Here is a 17,837-nt window from a genome sequence, read left to right as displayed (position 1 = left end):
TGGAGCAGAGGACTGAAGGAGAGATGATACAGACATGGCCATGGGGCAGAGAACTGAATGAGAGATGATACATACATGGCCATGGAGCAGAGGACTGAAGGAGAGACTGTGCTAGGGGCAGGTGATGCATTTCCTCCCGATGGAGACTTGCTCTGTGATAGGCTGCCTCAGCAGGAAGCAAAACAACGTAGGAGGGAGCTGGATGCTACCCTGTGTCTGTGCATTTGTGTGTGATTGGGAATGGATTTAAGGATTATCAAGATGTGATACACTCTCCAATTAGTGGTGTACTCCTCTCCTGCTCAGCTGGCTCTTGACTGCCCTGGCAGGACGATGTGTTTGTTTATCCCTGGCATATTAGCCGCCATGCTTTGTTGGTTCGGGACATGACCAACTGATAAGCACTGGCATCATTTAAAATGGATTATAGACTCCCAAATACACGCACGTTAGTGATGCACGGGCCAGCTGTTTGTTCACCCACACCCGCTCGTAATTGCTAATAACCCATCCGCAACCGCCCGGCTATATGTGATACAGCAATATATCTGAGGCCCTCACCTGATAATATAGAAAATGCGCTGTACAGTTTCGGTTTATAATCTCTGACATTTTGGGGTGCTATTTGTTAGTCAACTTGTCTATAGATACATGAAGCTTCTCTTCTGTCATTACTTGTTGCCCTAGAATACTAAATAAATTGCTGTTCCCCAGAATAATGGCATAAATCGATAGAATGAACGCTTCGATCTAGTTGACATCGGTAAAGTTCTGTTTCATCTCTGTTTCTCTCACGCAGCAAAGAAAATAGTATGTGGATTTCCAAAATGTACTGCAGCATACTTTAAACACCCGGGTGTCACACTCATTTTGGCTTCTCATGAAGTAAGAATGAATAGTACTTCAACAGTAGAACCTTATCCTCCAGCCCCTGATAAAATACTGTCTGAATGCAGCAAAGTATCAGTGTGTGAGAAATTCAATAATGTGAAAAACCTCCATTTGGAAAGAGCCTGAATGGTACGGCAACACCAGCAGTCATGTTTGTTCTGATAAATAATACATTGTTCTTTTCTGCTCTCTGCACTCTCTGTTGACAGCACTCAAAACTGCCTCCCACTCACACAAGTCTGGCAGAAGTACCACACAACGACTTGAAAGGTGACGGGGAAGGGAGACAACGAGCGATAGGAAAAAAGAGATTCTATTTTGCAGATCATCATGCGAACACGACCCGGGGGAACAGCGAGCACAAAGACTTCACACAGTTAGCCTGCTGCGCTGTGGTGCAGAAGAGGTCTAGAGGATGGGGTGGGCAGAGAGAGAAAAAGGACAGATCCACAAATATTCCCACATTGGGGACTCTGTGGCTCTCTGACTGTGTGTAGGGGTTGCAGCAGCACTGTACTGTAGCAGAGAAAATTGTTTCTCCAAAGCCTCGCCTCAGAACTGAGGATATATTGTGCAATATTCGCACTGCTTAAATTCACTGGAACAGAGACAGTGTTAGTGAGAAATAATATACGCCCTGCAAATATACGCCCCGCCCATCGGCTCTGTCTCACGGCCAAAAGTAGTGCACTACTTAGGGAATAGGATGCCATTTCATATTTCATACTGTTCTAGAGCAGGTATTACATCAGGCAGCCAGGTGGGATGTACCTGTTCTGCATGCTCACAAACACATTCCCAGAACATTAATAAGACAAGTATTTCTAACAAATCCTCACAAAATCTTCTCTGTGGGATTCTAAGAACATTGTTGTAGGAGGATTCCAGCAGTTATTTTGAGTAGCTACACATTACTGATGATTTGCTTAGGCACCAGCGTTGCTATGCAGATCACTACATCAGAGCATCTGATGACAAGTGAAACGAGAGAGGTTTTTATTTGCCTGCTGCCTTGAGAAATCACAGATACACTGTAACCTAAGTCTAACACACAAAACATAAGGAGCTTACATAAGCCATTATATGTGTTTTGAATCTTATAGATTATGTGTGTGTGTGTGTGTGTGTGTGTGTGTGTGTGTGTGTGTGTGTGTGTGTGTGTGTGTGTGTGTGTGTGTGTGTGTGTGTGTGTGTGTGTGTGTGTGTGTATGTGTGTGTGTGTGTGTGTGTGTGTGTGTGTGCGTGTGTGCGTGTGTGCGTGTGTGTGTGTGTGTGTGTGTGTGTGTGTGCACTGGGCCCCTGTGTGTGTGTAGTCCCCAGGCTTTCCAGCTTCCTGGCCTGACAGACACACTGTCCCCAGGCTTTCCAGCTAACACACTGTGTCCCCAGGCTTTCCAGGGCCAGTGAGTCCCCAGGCTGCACAGACACTCTGTAGTCCCCAGGCTTTCCAGCTTCCTGGCCTGACAGACACTCCCCAGGCTGTAGTCCCCAGGCTTTCCAGCTTCCTGGCCTGACAGACACTCTGTAGTCCCCAGGCTTTCAAGCTTCCTGGCCTGGCAGACACACTGTAGTCCCCAGGCTTTCCAGCTTCCTGGCCTGGCAGACAGAACAGGATAAGCTACCCTGCAGTGGCTTCACATGTTGTCAGCCCAGCCCACATAGACACACTTTCATACTGTACAGTTAAAACCAGACCTAGGTTTTAATAGTATTTTTCTTCCATCAATAGTTCAGCTATGTTTGATGGAGCTTGCCAGGTGTAATGTAACCAATAGAATAGTCCCAAAAGTTGTGACAGAACAAAACAATTCAGGCCCCTGTGTGATGTCTTCCACTTTCCTATCGGTTGAAATTACACAATTATTGGTGCCATAAAAAGCAGAGGTCTTACGTGATAAGACACTTGTTTATCAGGTACATTGACCTCCGAAAGGATCAACAGCCTCTGTCTAAATCCCAAATGGCACCTTATTCCATATATACTGTAGTGCACTATTTTGGACCAGAAACCTGTGGCCCCAGCTCAAAAGTAGTGCACTATAAAGGTAACAGGTTGCCAATTGGGACGCAACCTCTGGCTCAGCTCAGCAGGAGAGCAAATGTCATAGGTGACATTCCTAAACACTTCCAAACCGGAGGCCTAATTTGAAATGATCTTAGTGGATGGCTCACATGGACCTCTTGATGTTTAAATCACCAGATGAAATCTATTGTTTTCCACGTAATCAAATATCTTTATCCGTCTCTTTTTATTGCCATATTGCACAACACCAACAATACAGTCAACAAGTTGCAATAGGAAAATAAAAGCTATTGTGATTTACTTGTGCTGGTGTGAAGTCATGGAATGTATTTTATGGCATTGGGAAGATAAGTGTTGTGTAAGAGTACTGAATGTAACATTAAAGGGAGCATATTAGAGAGTTTCAGTGTTAAGTGGACATTAATTAAGTGATAATGCCAGAGAAGACGGGGTTTGGAGGATATATTGGCATGGGTGTTGTTCGGCAAACTGTGCCAATATATCCTCCAAACGCCGGCTTCGAATGCATTATGACGTTTATGCAATAAGTTACCAACATATTCAAATAATGACTGTCATTAAAAACTTTATTTTTATGAAATTATTCATACTATTTCATCTGTCCACGAGATATGGTCCCGACACAAGTACAGGGCTGCTATTCAAGCCGGCTGGTCGTTCGTTCTATTGCTTCGGTTGCCAGAAACGCGACCCAGTCGTATTTTTGTTCTAAATCTATGGATGCAACCCAGTCATTCATTCTAAATGTTCCATTGCCATAATGGCTAGTAATGTTCTTATCCCTTGCTTGCTAGCTAGCCAACTTTGGCTAACAGCCTTCGCATTCGCGTTTGTTTAATCTTTTTTCGAGTGAATATTTTTGGATACACCCATAAGAATGAGCTAATGATGTGTGATTTCACCTGGCATAGAACATGTGCTCTCTCACCATTCCACTATTCAAAATAGATAGCCAACAACACAGCTAACACAACCACTTCAAATGGAAGCTGGAATGACAGAAAACAAACTGCATTTTGTGTTTTTCTATTTATTTTCTTTGTATACAGTTGAAGTGGGAAGTCTACATACACCTTACGTGTATGTTTAAACTCAGTTTTTCACAATTCCTGACATTTAATCCAAGTAAAAATTCCCTGTCTTAGGTCAGTTAGGATCACCACTTTATTTTAAGAATCACATTCCCAGTGGGTCAGAAGTTTACATATACTCAATTAGTATCTGGTAGCATTGCGTTTAAATTGTTTAACTTGGGTCAAACGTTTTGGGTAGCCCTCCACAAGCTTCTCACAATAAGTTTGGTGAATTTTGGCCCATTCTTCCAGACACGCCTTTTCAGTTCTGCCCACAAATTTTCTATAGGATTGAGGTCAGGGCTTTGTGATGGACACTCCAATACCTTGCCATTGTTGTCCTTAATCCATTTTGCCACAACTTTGAAACTATGCCTGGAGTCATTGTCCATTTGGAAGACCCATTTGCGACCAAGCTTTAACTTCCTGACTGTTGTCTTGAGATGTTGCTTCAATATATCCACATAATTTCCCACCCTCACGGTGCCTTCTATTTTGTGAAGTGCACCAGTCCCTCCTGCAGCCAAGCACCCCCACAACATGATGCTGCCACCCCTGTGCTTCACGCCTGGGATGGTGTTCTTCGGCTTGCAAGCCTCCCCCTTTTCCTCCAAACACAGTGATGGTCAATATGGCTGAACAGTTCTATTTTTGTTTCATCAGACCAGAGGACATTTCTCCAAAAAGTACGATCTTTATCCCCATGTGCAGTTGCAAACCGTAGTCTGGCTTTTTTATGGCGGTTTTGGAGCAGTGACTCCTTTCTTGCTGAGCGGCTTTTCAGGTTATGTTGATATAGGACTTTTTTTTTACTGTGGAAATATATACTTTTGTACCTGTTTCCTCCAGTATCTTCACAAGGTCCTTTGCTGTTGTTCTAGGATTGATTTGCACTTTTCACACCAAAGTACGTTCATCTCTAGGCGACAGAACACGTCTCCTTCCTGAGCGGTATGACGGCTGTGTGGTCCAATGGTGTTTATACTTGCGTACTATTGTTTGTACAGATGAGTGTGGTACATTCAGGAATTTGGAAATTGCTCCCAAGGATGAACCAGACTTGTGGAGGTCTACAATTCTTTTCTGAGGTCTTGGCCGATTTCTTTTGATTTTCCCATGATGTCAAGCAAAGAGGCACTGAGTTTGAAGGTAGGCCTTGAAATACATCCACATGTACACCTCCAATTGACTCAAATGATGTCAATTAGCCTTTCAGAAGCTTCTACAGCCATTACATCATTTTCTGGAATTTTCTAAGCTGTTTAAAGGCACAGTCAACTTAGGGTATGTAAACTTCTGACCCACTGGAAATGTGATACAGTGAATTATAAGTGAAATGACTTGTGTCATGCACAAAGTAGATGTCCTAACCGACTTGCCAAAACTATAAGACATGTGGTTGAAAAACGAGTTTTAATGACTCCAACCTTAGTGTATGTAAACATCCGACTTCAACTGTACATCCATAACAATTATGCTGAATCATGATTCCACTGGCTGAGAAAAGCTGCCAGCTCTGTTTCATTCCGACTCCCGACACGTTCATTACCATAGGACAACTGGAGATCAAATTTCAATATTGAAACAATGTTGGAGAAAATGTTGGAGAGACATACAGCAAGGTTATTACAAATCTCCACTGTTGAAAACCAAATTCTAGTCTAAAAGATAATGCCAAGATGCTTTTTACAGTGTAGATCTAGTATATACAGAACATTTCCTGGCTGAGCTGATGAGACAGTGGAATGCGCTGTCAGAAGGAACAGAATAAATAAGCATTTCAACATCATAGATTTAGCCGGTGGTAACTTATTAATTATAAACTGGGTGGTTTGAGCCCTGAATTGATTGGCTGAAGGCCATGGTATATCAGACCGTATACCACATGTATGACAAAACATTGATTTTTACTGCTCTAATTACATTGGTAACCAGTTTATAATCGCAATAAGGCACCTTGGGGGTTTGTGATATATGGTCAAAATACCATAGCTAAGGGCTGTGTCCAGTCGCTCCGTGGTGCGTCGTGCATAAGAACAGCCCTTAGCTGTTGTATATTGGCCATATACCACACCTCCTCGGGCCTTATTGCTTAAATAGAACCTGTCTGGAATGCGCTTTTAACCAATCAGCATCCAGGATTAGACCCACCCGTTGTATAAATGTGATAGTACTGTATTCAAACACATACTTAATCACATTCTTAAGATAATTGCAATACTTGAATCAACCTAAGATATTAACAAACATACTGAATGTAACAGTAAAGGTAGCATAAAAGAGGGGTTCAGTGTTGAATGGACATTAAAAGTTTATGGTACTAATTACTCGTTTTAAAATAATCATCTTTAACATACTTTTTTAAATCAATTTACATTAAAATTACAGCAATAACCAATGTTAGCTGGTGACATCATGGTGTAAGCTTCTGATGAGAATGTGAGGCAGTAAATCTAACCAGTCTCAGACACAGTAGGAGAGAGGGTTTTTCTCTTTTCAGAATCACTCTCATTCTTTCTGGCAGCCCTAGCTATTTTTAAGCCTCTTCTTGCATTGCTAGCTGTCTTCCCTTAAGACTATAAACTCTTTTTGTGTCGACAACACATTTTTAGACTCGCCGATGTGCAACCACACCGAGCACCTAACTGTGATCTGACAGTGAGTGTATGTACCCCATCCTTCCTGAACAACACACATACATACAAACACACACACACACACACACACACACACACACACACACACACACACACACACACACACACACACACACACACACACACACACAGTGAGGAGCGACCGGGAATTTTCCACTTTCTGTCTTATTAATTCCTTCCATTAGAAATCCTCCTAAATTTGACGTGAAGCATGTCATGTTCATTAGAGAGAGTGCTGCTCCCCCCTAGGATGCTGTGCAGTAATGAGATCAGTGTGTGTGTGTGTGTATGTGTGTGTGTGTGTGTGTGTGTGTGTGTGTGTGTGTGTGCCTGTGGGTGGGTGGTTGTGTGTAACACTAAAATGGGTCTCTCAGGAGAAAAACCCAAACAACATGATTGCATTAGCATGTCTGGTTCACGGGTTCACCCTCTTTGTTGTCTAGCTACCTCACCCCAGCCTTGACCTCCACATATATCAACCAAGACTAATAAATGTGATTTATTATTGCATGTATTAGTTACCATGATACAATATTCTACTTACTAACTTGTAAGTGTAAGACATTAATTAAACTTCTTCAGGATTGGTGGGTCCCCTGCGGGATGGTTGAGCTAACGTAGGCTAATGCAATAAGCATGAGGTTGTAAGTAACAAGAACATTTCCCAGGACATAGAAATATCTGATATTGGCAGAAAGCTTAAATTATTGTTAATCTAACTATACTGTCCTTTTTACAGTAGCTACTACAGTGAAACGAATGTGGGATGTCTTGATACAACAGTTTGAACGTAAATGCAATGGTTCATTGGATCAGTCTAAAACATTGCACATACACTAATGCCATCATGTGCCCAAAATCTAAATTGCATCTTGGGCTGGAATAATACATTATGGCCTTTCTCTTGCATTTCAAACTGATGGAACAAAACAAATACAATGTTTTTGTCTGTATTACCTTTTATCAGATCTAATGTGTTATATTCTCCTACATTATTTTCACATTTCCACAAGCTTCAAAGTGTTTCCTTTCAAATGGTAACAAGAATGCATATCGTTGCTTCAGGGCCTGAGCAACAGGCAGTTAGATTTGGGTATGAAAATATTTCAGTTGTTGTGTATATTACATTTGTCTTGTTTTTTCATTCAAGTCATCATCTCATCTCTATAGAGCTGCTGCCTATGCTGTCTGACAAAATCACTATTTTAGTAGATCTTCAAAGTAAATAAGGCACACTTTTATGACTACTGAATACCAACTATCAACCACTTAGATCTTGTATTTTCAATATATATACCTTGCGAAGCAACAACTACTCTCTATATCCGCTCACCATCACACAATATTCTGTCTTTTCCATTTCAGGCATAAAATAAACACAGGACAAGTAAATGAGCCATGGATTATGGTAATTGTAGTTAATTACCACGTTTAATGCGCTAAAGTATGTTGAATATTAGCCTGTTGGAAACTACAACTCCCTACCACATTGCACAGTTCAGGCTGGATCAGATTTATCTCTAGAGAAATTGCAATGTGCAATGGTGAAGAAAATGCACTGTTCAAAGGGTAGCAAAAAAAGCCAGCTATGCTGTACTGTAGTCACCCTGGGGTAGCATGGACATCAACCATGTTTGTTTTGTCAACAGAGAGACACAGTTGACATTCCTAGGCTAACAATGCCCCATCCCAACGGCCATGGGTAGAGGGGTTGGGGGAAGGTGGCCTGATCTCTACTCACTGTAACAGGTGTGCTAGTATACCTGCATGTGTTTTATGCATTGTGGCATCATTGCAGTACTACTGTACTACACTACTACTAACCTACTGTACTACTGTACTGCACTACTACTACTACTGACCTACTGTATTATTGTACTACTGTACTACACTACTACTACTACTAACCTACTGTATTATTGTACTACTGTACTACACTACTACTACTAACCTACTGTACTACTGTACTGCACTACTACTAACCTACTGTAGTACTGGACTACACTACTACTACTACGAACCTACTAACATACTGTACTACTGTACTGCACTACTACTACTACTACTAACCTACTGCACTACTGTACTACACTACTACTAACCTACTAACCTACTGTACTGCACTACTATTAAGCTACTGTACTACTGTAATGTAGTACTACTCATACTAACCTACTGTACTGCACTACTAATACTACCAACCTACTGTACTACTGTACTGCACTACTACTACTACTACTAACTTACTCCACTACACTACTACTACTAACCTACTGTACATTGAGCCAGCAGCATACCACCGTGCATACCACTGCTGGCTTGCTTCTGAAGCTAAGCAGGGTTGGTCCTGGTCAGTTCCTGGATGGGAGACCAGATGCTGCTGGAAGTGGTGTTGGAGGGCCAGTAGGAGGCACTCTTTCCTCTGGTCTAAAAAAAATATCCAATTGGGGACACTGCCCTGTGTAGGGTGCCGTCTTTCGGATGGGACATTAAACGGGTGTCCTGACTCTCTGAGGTCATTAAAGATCCCATGACACTTATCGTAAGAGTAGGGGTGTTAACCCCGGTGTCCTGGCTAAATTCCCAATCTGGCCCTCAAACCATCACGGTCATCTAATAATCCCCAGTTTACACCCCCCTCCTCTCCCCTGTAACTATTCCCCAGGTCGTTGCTGCAAATGAGAATGTGTTCTCAGTCAACTTACCTGGTAAAATAACAGCTAAATAAATATAACTACTAACCCACTGCACAACTACCACCCCTAATGTAATACTACTACTACTGTACAGCACAACTACTACTGTACAGCACAACTACTACTGTACAGCACTACTAACCTACTGTAATCCACTACTAACTTATGAACCTACTGCACTACTTCTAACCTGCTGCACTACTAGTAACCTAGTGCAGACTACTAACCTACTGTAACCTCTGTACACTACTAACCTACTGAACCTACCACTACTAACTTATGAACATACTGCAACCTGCTGCTACTAACCTACTGTAACTACTAATACTGTACAGCACTACTAACCTATGAACCTACTGTACTGCACTACCACCTACTACTAACTTATGAACATACTGCACCTACTGTAATGCACTACTACTAACCTACTGTACTGCACTACTACTAACCTACTGTAATGTACTACTAATACTACTAAGCTACTGCACTACTACTAACCTATGAACCTACTGTAATGCACTACTACTACTAACCTACTGTACTGCACTACTACTAACCTACTGTACTGCACTACTAGCTACTAACCTAGTACTACTAACCCTACTGTAATGCACTACTACTAACCTACTGTACTACTGTACTGCACTACTACTATTACTAACCTACTGTAATGCACTACTACTAACCTACTGTACTACTGTACTGCACTACTACTACTAACCTACTGTATTACTATACTGCACTACTACTACTAACCTACTGTATTACTATACTGCACTACTACTAACCTACTGTATTACTATACTGCACTACTACTACTACTAACCTACTGTACTATTGTAATGTATAGGTAACTGCCAAAATAAAGGAAACACTTGAGCAAATGATGGATGCAAAGTACATTAAAAGCAGGTGCTTCCACAAAGGTGTGGTTCCAGAGTTAATTAAGCAATTACAATCCCATCCCCAATGACAGGATGGTGGCCCGAGTTCACAAGTTTGGGAACCACTGGACTAGAGTCAGATTCCTACTGTATACTTGAGAGTACTATTCCTACTGGTACTTGAGAGTACTAGAAGTAGTCTCAATAGGTAAGACCCCTGCCATTGTGTGCCTTGTGTGCCATTAGAAGAGGAAGGTTGGTTGGTTGAGGATGGGTTAGAACAACATGAATGCTGAAAAGGCTGCGTGATAGAGAAGCTCTTAGAATCACTGGAATTCATTCACTGAATAAGAAGCCCAGAACAAACAGAGTGAGAGTGTTACTTTTGAACACAAAACACTTTCCTCAGAACACAAAACCTGAAAGGGTTCTCAAGACTCCACACTATTTCCAGACTTTCTCAAGTCAGATATCTCAACATTTTTAAAAGCAGCGAGAGATTCCACAAGACAACATCTCATGATACTAATGTGAGTGAACAGCAGAGAGAGATCAGACACCGGCACTGCTGACGGATCACAACAGGATGGATCATTAGATAGCTAAGATCTGTTTTGGTTGGGAGAGATAGATATAACAGTGAACAAACAGAACACTTAGTTCAAGCAGGGATTTGATTCATTTCATGTGTCACAGCATTGTTTCCTTAACATCCTCACTTTACAAAGTGATAAATGTAGGCCTCGTGCCTACAACACAAGGCCTATCCCTGCAAAGCCATACTACTACATGCCAATAGAGGAGCAATCCCAGAAAGCAACAGTGGTTGACGTCAAATTAACCCGTTTACAACCAGTTCTACAGTCTTGTATTGACGTCATTTCAATTTTGACAATAATGACTTAATTTGGATCGTAGGAAATAGAAAGGAGAGCGGGTCAATCGCTGGCCAAAAAACACTGCACATTCCTCTCTGGTGTATCTCAGGTGCAGGTATCCACAGGAAGAGAATTAGAGAATCTAGGCTTAATCTGGTTCTAGGAAATCAGCCTTACAGAAAAGACCACCCCATCTATACAATAACATGCAGAATATTCTCTATGGAGGTCATATTTTAGACTGTCAGTGTAAGTAAGAATGTGTTCTTAAAACTGACTTTGCTAATTAAATAAAGGCTAAATAAAATTAAAATTAAAATATAATGGTGTTTATTCACTGTCTGCGTGGTAGATGTCAGGCTGCAAGGAGCCTGATTGAAATGACCTAATGGTGGTGTATCCCTAGAAATACAAGAAGACTTCTCTATGGTGTATCCCTAGATATACAACAAGACTTCTCTATGGTGTATCCCTATAAATACAACAAGACTTCTCTATGGTGTATCCCTAGATATACAACAAGACTTCTCTATGGTGTATCCCTAGATATACAACAAGACTTCTCTATGGTGTATCCCTAGATATACAACAAGACTTCTCTATGGTGTATCCCTAGATATACAACAAGACTTCTCTATGACTTCTCTATGTGTATCCCTAGATATACAACAAGACTTCTCTATGGTGTATCCCTAGATATACAACAAGACTTCTCTATGGTGTATCCCTAGATATACAACAAGACTTCTCTATGGTGTATCCCTAGATATACAACAAGACTTCTCTATGGTGTATCCCTAGATATACAACAAGACTTCTCTATGGTGTATCCCTAGATATACAACAAGACTTCTCTATGGTGTATCCCTAGATATACAACAAGACTTCTCTATGGTGTATCCCTAGATATACAACAAGACTTCTCCCTAGATATACAACAAGTGTATCCTATGGTGTATCCCTAGATATACAACAAGACTTCTCTATGGTGTATCCCTAGATATACAACAAGACTTCTCTATGGTGTATCCCTAGATATACAACAAGACTTCTCTATGGTGTATCCCTAGATATACAACAAGACTTCTCTATGGTGTATCCCTAGATATACAACAAGACTTCTCTATGGTGTATCCCTAGATATACAACAAGACTTCTCTATGGTGTATCCCTAGATATACAACAAGACTTCTCTATGGTGTATCCCTAGATATACAACAAGACTTCTCTATGGTGTATCCCTAGATATACAACAAGACTTCTCTATGGTGTATCCCTAGATATACAACAAGACTTCTCTATGGTGTATCCCTAGATATACAACAAGACTTCTCCCTATGGTGTATCCCTAGATATACAACAAGACTTCTCTATGGTGTATCCCTAGATATACAACAAGACTTCTCTATGGTGTATCCCTAGATATACAACAAGACTTCTCTATGGTGTATCCCTAGATATACAACAAGACTTCTCTATATACAACAAGGTGTATCCCTAGATATACAACAAGACTTCTCTATGGTGTATCCCTAGATATACAACAAGACTTCTCTATGGTGTATCCCTAGATATACAACAAGACTTCTCTATGGTGTATCCCTAGATATACAACAAGACTTCTCTATGGTGTATCCCTAGATATACAACAAGACTTCTCTATGGTGTATCCCTAGATATACAACAAGACTTCTCTATGGTGTATCCCTAGATATACAACAAGACTTCTCTATGGTGTATCCCTAGATATACAACAAGACTTCTCTATGGTGTATCCCTAGATATACAACAAGACTTCTCTATGGTGTATCCCTAGAAATACAACAAGACTTCTCTATGGTGTATCCCTAGAAATACAACAAGACTTCTCTATGGTGTATCCCTAGATATACAACAAGACTTCTCTATGGTGTATCCCTAGATATACAACAAGACTTCTCTATGGTGTATCCATATAAATACAACAAGACTTCAATACCGCATATCTCTGGAGGAATCATTGATATCATAGTGTTACTCACTGTCTGCGTGGGATGGTGATGGCAGGGCCAGACTGCCCAGTACTAGGATAAATGTGGCCCCCCTCGCGAGGGGAGATTGTGCCCATCGGTGGCTCAGTGCCATGGTCCAGGTGTTGGCACGCCTCTCCTCTGCTCCTCTACCTACACTCCCGCTCCGCTCGATAGATAGCAGCTCACACAATCATAGAGTGACACCTGAGAAAGGAGACAGAAGAGAGGTGGGGTTAATATTGCATGTTCATTTTGTGATTTAGCATACAGCCTTATCCATAGACAATTACAATCTGTGCATTCAACTACATACTTAAGTAACACAACCAACGTCTCTCTTTTGGTTAAAGTCCCACAGTCTCTCTGAAGGTTAAAGTCCCACAGTCTCTCTGTTGGTTAAAGTCCCACAGTCTCTCTGATGATTAAAGTCTCACAGTCTCTCACACACACAAACAAACACCCACCCACACACACACAGACCCCCCCCACACACACACACACAGACCCACACACACATACACACACTAATTAGTAATCTTCAGCATGCTAACAGTTGAGCACCTCCCTCTCACAAATGGACAGCAAATCACAAAAGGCACCATGCTTATGCAAGCCAGTTATGTCATTATCCTCCCATTTGTCTCAGATAGACAGAGCCAAACATGAACTACAATGGCTGCTGTGCTGCCAAGCCTTCCATAGGTACAGCCCATGTCTGTTTGATGCCTGTCCAAGGCAGAGACAACCAGGAAGGTTTAACTCTTAAATCCCTATTGGCCCCTGTCAACAGTAGCTCACTAAATAGAGAATAGGATGCCATTTGTGACGTATTCTCCTTGGTGCCACTGCCATGCCAGCCCCATACAGCAGCTCTAAATGTCTCCACTGCGGTGAAATGACTAACGCCTCGGTGCTCTCCATTTATCCCGGCTTATTCCCATGTTATTACAGGGAATCATTCACCTGGAACGGAAAGCCTGCACCGAGGCGCTACGGAACTCCACTGATTCCTCATCAGTGTGTGTGTGTGTGTGTGTGTGTGTGTGTGTGTGTGTGTGTGTGTGTGTGTGTGTGTGTGTGTGTGTGTGTTCAGAGTGGAGGTGGAGGTGGAGGTGGGGCAAGCTGCAACCACTCAGGCTTGTCCTAACCACTCCCTTCTACCTCCCTACTCACACAAAAAAGGGGAACATTGTAGTAGCCGGGCAAGGTTGTATTTGTCCCTCATTTCCCTGCTTCCTCAACCCAAAAAATACAGAAAACATGTTTTCCTCAAAGGTGCTTTGGGTGAATGCTGCCTTTCATGGAGATACAGCCAGATAGTGGGAGGTGAATGTACTGCCACTCTTAAGCCATTCATTTGAAGAAAGTGTTGTCATCTTTGTGGAAAACCTATAATTGAATTGAGGAGAGAGACATTGTTTAGGCCTACATCAGTCACTTTCAGCCTGAATAACTGCATATCATTTGACTTGACAGACAGTAACTTATAAAGAACATGTTCATAACAAGAAGAAAGGCAAAATATGACTTGCATGTGAGCTTCTCTCTCGCTCTCTCTCTTTCTTTCTCTCTCTCTCTCTCTCCCTCTCTTTTCCCTTATTCCCACGGTTCTGGCAAAAACTTCAGCAATTACAGAACAAACACATCTTTGAAACTTTGAATCGTGACGTGCATTTTGCCAGCTCACTCTGAGATGAAGGCAATGTGAAGACAAAGAGTTTGGTTGAAAGTATCTCACGGCATCAACGACAACAGTGCTCTCTGCTCCGAATCCTCTCTATTGTGTCTCCGAACAAGATGGTGCCACTGCATCAAACCTGATCACTGATCACAGCTAGCTAGGGAGTCATCGCTTTCATCTGAGACTTCATTGATTCAATAACACCTCTGACTTTCACCCATCTCGGCAAACAGACTCATGAAACATACATTGACTGACTGCGACTTGCTGGAACTGACATTATTATTTCATACTTTGCATGTTGTTTTCTCCAGTGAAGCTTCTCAAAATGAACAACATGAAGATTAGGATTGTTTTCCATTGTGCCCTAATGAACATACCCAGGTTTAGAGAACCATCTCCACGGGTTGGAAAATAGAGGCGTTCTTCAGTGACAAGGAGAGGCAAACAAGCATACTCAGTCACTCCACATAAAAGGCTACCTTCCTAGACCCGTGATGTTGGAGTGCTTTAGAGGCTTTCAGGGAAATGATAGCCACACACACACACAGCCACACACACACAGCCACACCCACACACCCACACACACACACACACACACACACACACACACACACACACACACTCACACACACACACACACACACACACACACACACACACACACACACACACACACACACACACACACACACACCACACACACACACACACACACACACACACACACACACACACACACACACACACACACACACACACACACACACACACACATTAACAATGCTTTACATTTCAATTCATCATTCTTAACACTGCACTTTGATACACAATACATCTGAATCTGACAGAGCTGCCATTTCATACTCATAAGTTCAATGAAGTCAATGAAACACATCAGTGACAATACAAACAGGTTGGGTGATATCTGAAGGGGTTCTTAGGGAAAACACTTCTTTAATCCTGACAACATTATTTGACAGAATACCATTACCCTTCATTCTTTTTATTCAAATCCCTTAAAGCGAAAGTTGAATGAGCCATTGACCTGGCTTGGGCTGTGGTGAAAAGCTTTGAGAGATACTCTACATAAATACCTCTCAGCTTCTATGTAAGATCGCTGACCTGTTTTTCTACCCTGTTCAACGAGGTCAAATCAGAGGTCAAATGTCCAAACAATAAGGTCTAAATCTGCAACTCCCTCGAACTACTACACAGCATCAGTCAAACACGAGACACTATTGAAGTCTACAAACAACAGAACAACTGGCACAACTCAGATGACACAACACCACCCCTACAACTACTTAGAGTATCAAATATCAGTCCAACACCAGGATTTTTATTTATTTATTTAAATCAACTAACTCTTGGGAGTTTTCTGCCTGCTTCGTTGCTTTGTCTCAATGACACCCTGTGAGGATATGTGGGTCGAGAGAGTCAAAGTCAAGCGTGTTTACAGCTGAATGCTCTTTGGGGGGGACTGATATCTTCTCCCAGCAGACGGTGCAGGGTTGGGAGGATGTGACTTCTCTGGAAGAAGGTAACCCCCGTAGGGAGAACCTCTCTCTCTCTCTCACTCTCTCGCTATCCTCTCACTCCTCTCTCTCTTTCCTCTCTCTCTCTCTCTCTCTCTCTCTCTCTCTCTCTCGCTCTCTCTCTCTCTCTCTCGCTCACCTATCTCTCTATTTATCCCTGGTCCCTGGAGCAAGGATTCTTCAGAGAGGGGCACCATTGAGGACAAACCATCTCTAGAGGGGGGAAAGTCTCATCCCCCACTACACAGAAAAAGGAGGAGGATTTGGTGAAACACATAGTATCTGAGATCCCTCAGCACTACTACATTTAGCTGGGTTCTCCTACAAGTCTACTGGCTGTCTACTACAGTGAAACCTCATTTAGCTGGGTTCTCCTACACAGTCTACTGGCTGTCTACTATTTAGCTGGGTTCTCCTACACAGTCTACTGGCTCTCTACTACAGTGAAACCTCATTTAGCTGGGTTCTCTATTTAGCTGGGTTCTCCTACAGTGAAACCTCATTTAGCTGGGTTCTCCTACACAGTCTACTGGCTGTCTACTATTTAGCTGGGTTCTCCTACACAGTCTACTGGCTCTCTACTACAGTGAAACCTCATTTAGCTGGGTTCTCCTACACAGTCTACTGGCTGTCTACTACAGTGAAACCTCATTTAGCTGGGTTCTCCTACACAGTCCACTGGCTGTCTACTACAGTGAAACCTCATTTAGCTGGGTTCTCCTACACAGTCTACTGGCTGTCTACTATTTAGCTGGGTTCTCCTACACAGTCCACTGGCTGTCTACTATTTAGCTGGGTTCTCCTACACAGTCCACTGGCTGTCTACTACAGTGAAACCTCATTTAGCTGGGTTCTCCTACACAGTCTACTGGCTCTCTACTACAGTGAAACCTCATTTAGCTGGGTTCTCCTACACAGTCTACTGGCTCCCTACTACAGTGAAACCTCATTTAGCACTGCAAAGATTTAAGCAGGTGTGGGAGGTGTATTTTCACCCACGGCTCAGTCTGGTATTCGTGTGGCACTTTCTGTTTTATAGAGAGACCCCCGCAGGCGTAATCTGAATGGACAACAGCATGGCAAACGCACACACACACTTTCTCTAACCTACTAGTATGAGTCAGACGCCTAATTGCAGTCTCCCTAACATCCGGTCCATTCTGTAATGCACAACAAAAATGACGTTCAGCTTGATCATGAGTGTGTGACCAACCCTCAAGAGGTTGAGTGTGAGCGTCTGAAACTCCTAAAGTCACACAGTGAGAAACATGGTGGGTCCATAGCTGTCCTATAAAACATTTACAGCTTCTATCCTTCATTACACTTGCTGTGGAAGAATGAGAGAAGGGGATACTGGTGGTTTGGAGGCGCTGAGGCCCAGCGTGATCTCAATCACATTTAATTACATTGTTTGGATGGCTGACCATATGTGAGCTATAACAGGGGTCAAACACACCTTATCTGTTTCTTTTTCTGGGGAGGA

At 42.3% G+C, this 17,837-nt stretch overlaps 1 protein-coding gene across 11 annotated transcripts in view; it reads right to left on the bottom strand.

The window, feature by feature from the left end:
* The window catches only part of ptprfa (protein tyrosine phosphatase receptor type Fa), a 384,726-nt gene that overhangs the window by 240,087 nt on the left and 126,802 nt on the right, over positions 1-17,837 (bottom strand). For all 11 annotated transcript variants that reach the window (XM_042322293.1, XM_042322292.1, XM_042322296.1 and 8 more), the window contains exon 2: positions 13,145-13,339. In XM_042322293.1, the coding sequence (XP_042178227.1) occupies positions 13,145-13,247 (103 nt within the window). In that variant the 5' untranslated portion in view covers positions 13,248-13,339. The remainder of the gene's footprint in view (positions 1-13,144; positions 13,340-17,837) is intronic.

Source organism: Oncorhynchus tshawytscha, linkage group LG05 (genome assembly GCF_018296145.1).
Source record: "Oncorhynchus tshawytscha isolate Ot180627B linkage group LG05, Otsh_v2.0, whole genome shotgun sequence".
In the NCBI taxonomy this organism is placed as follows: domain Eukaryota; kingdom Metazoa; phylum Chordata; class Actinopteri; order Salmoniformes; family Salmonidae; genus Oncorhynchus; species Oncorhynchus tshawytscha.
This window is presented reverse-complemented; position numbering and strand designations above follow the sequence as displayed.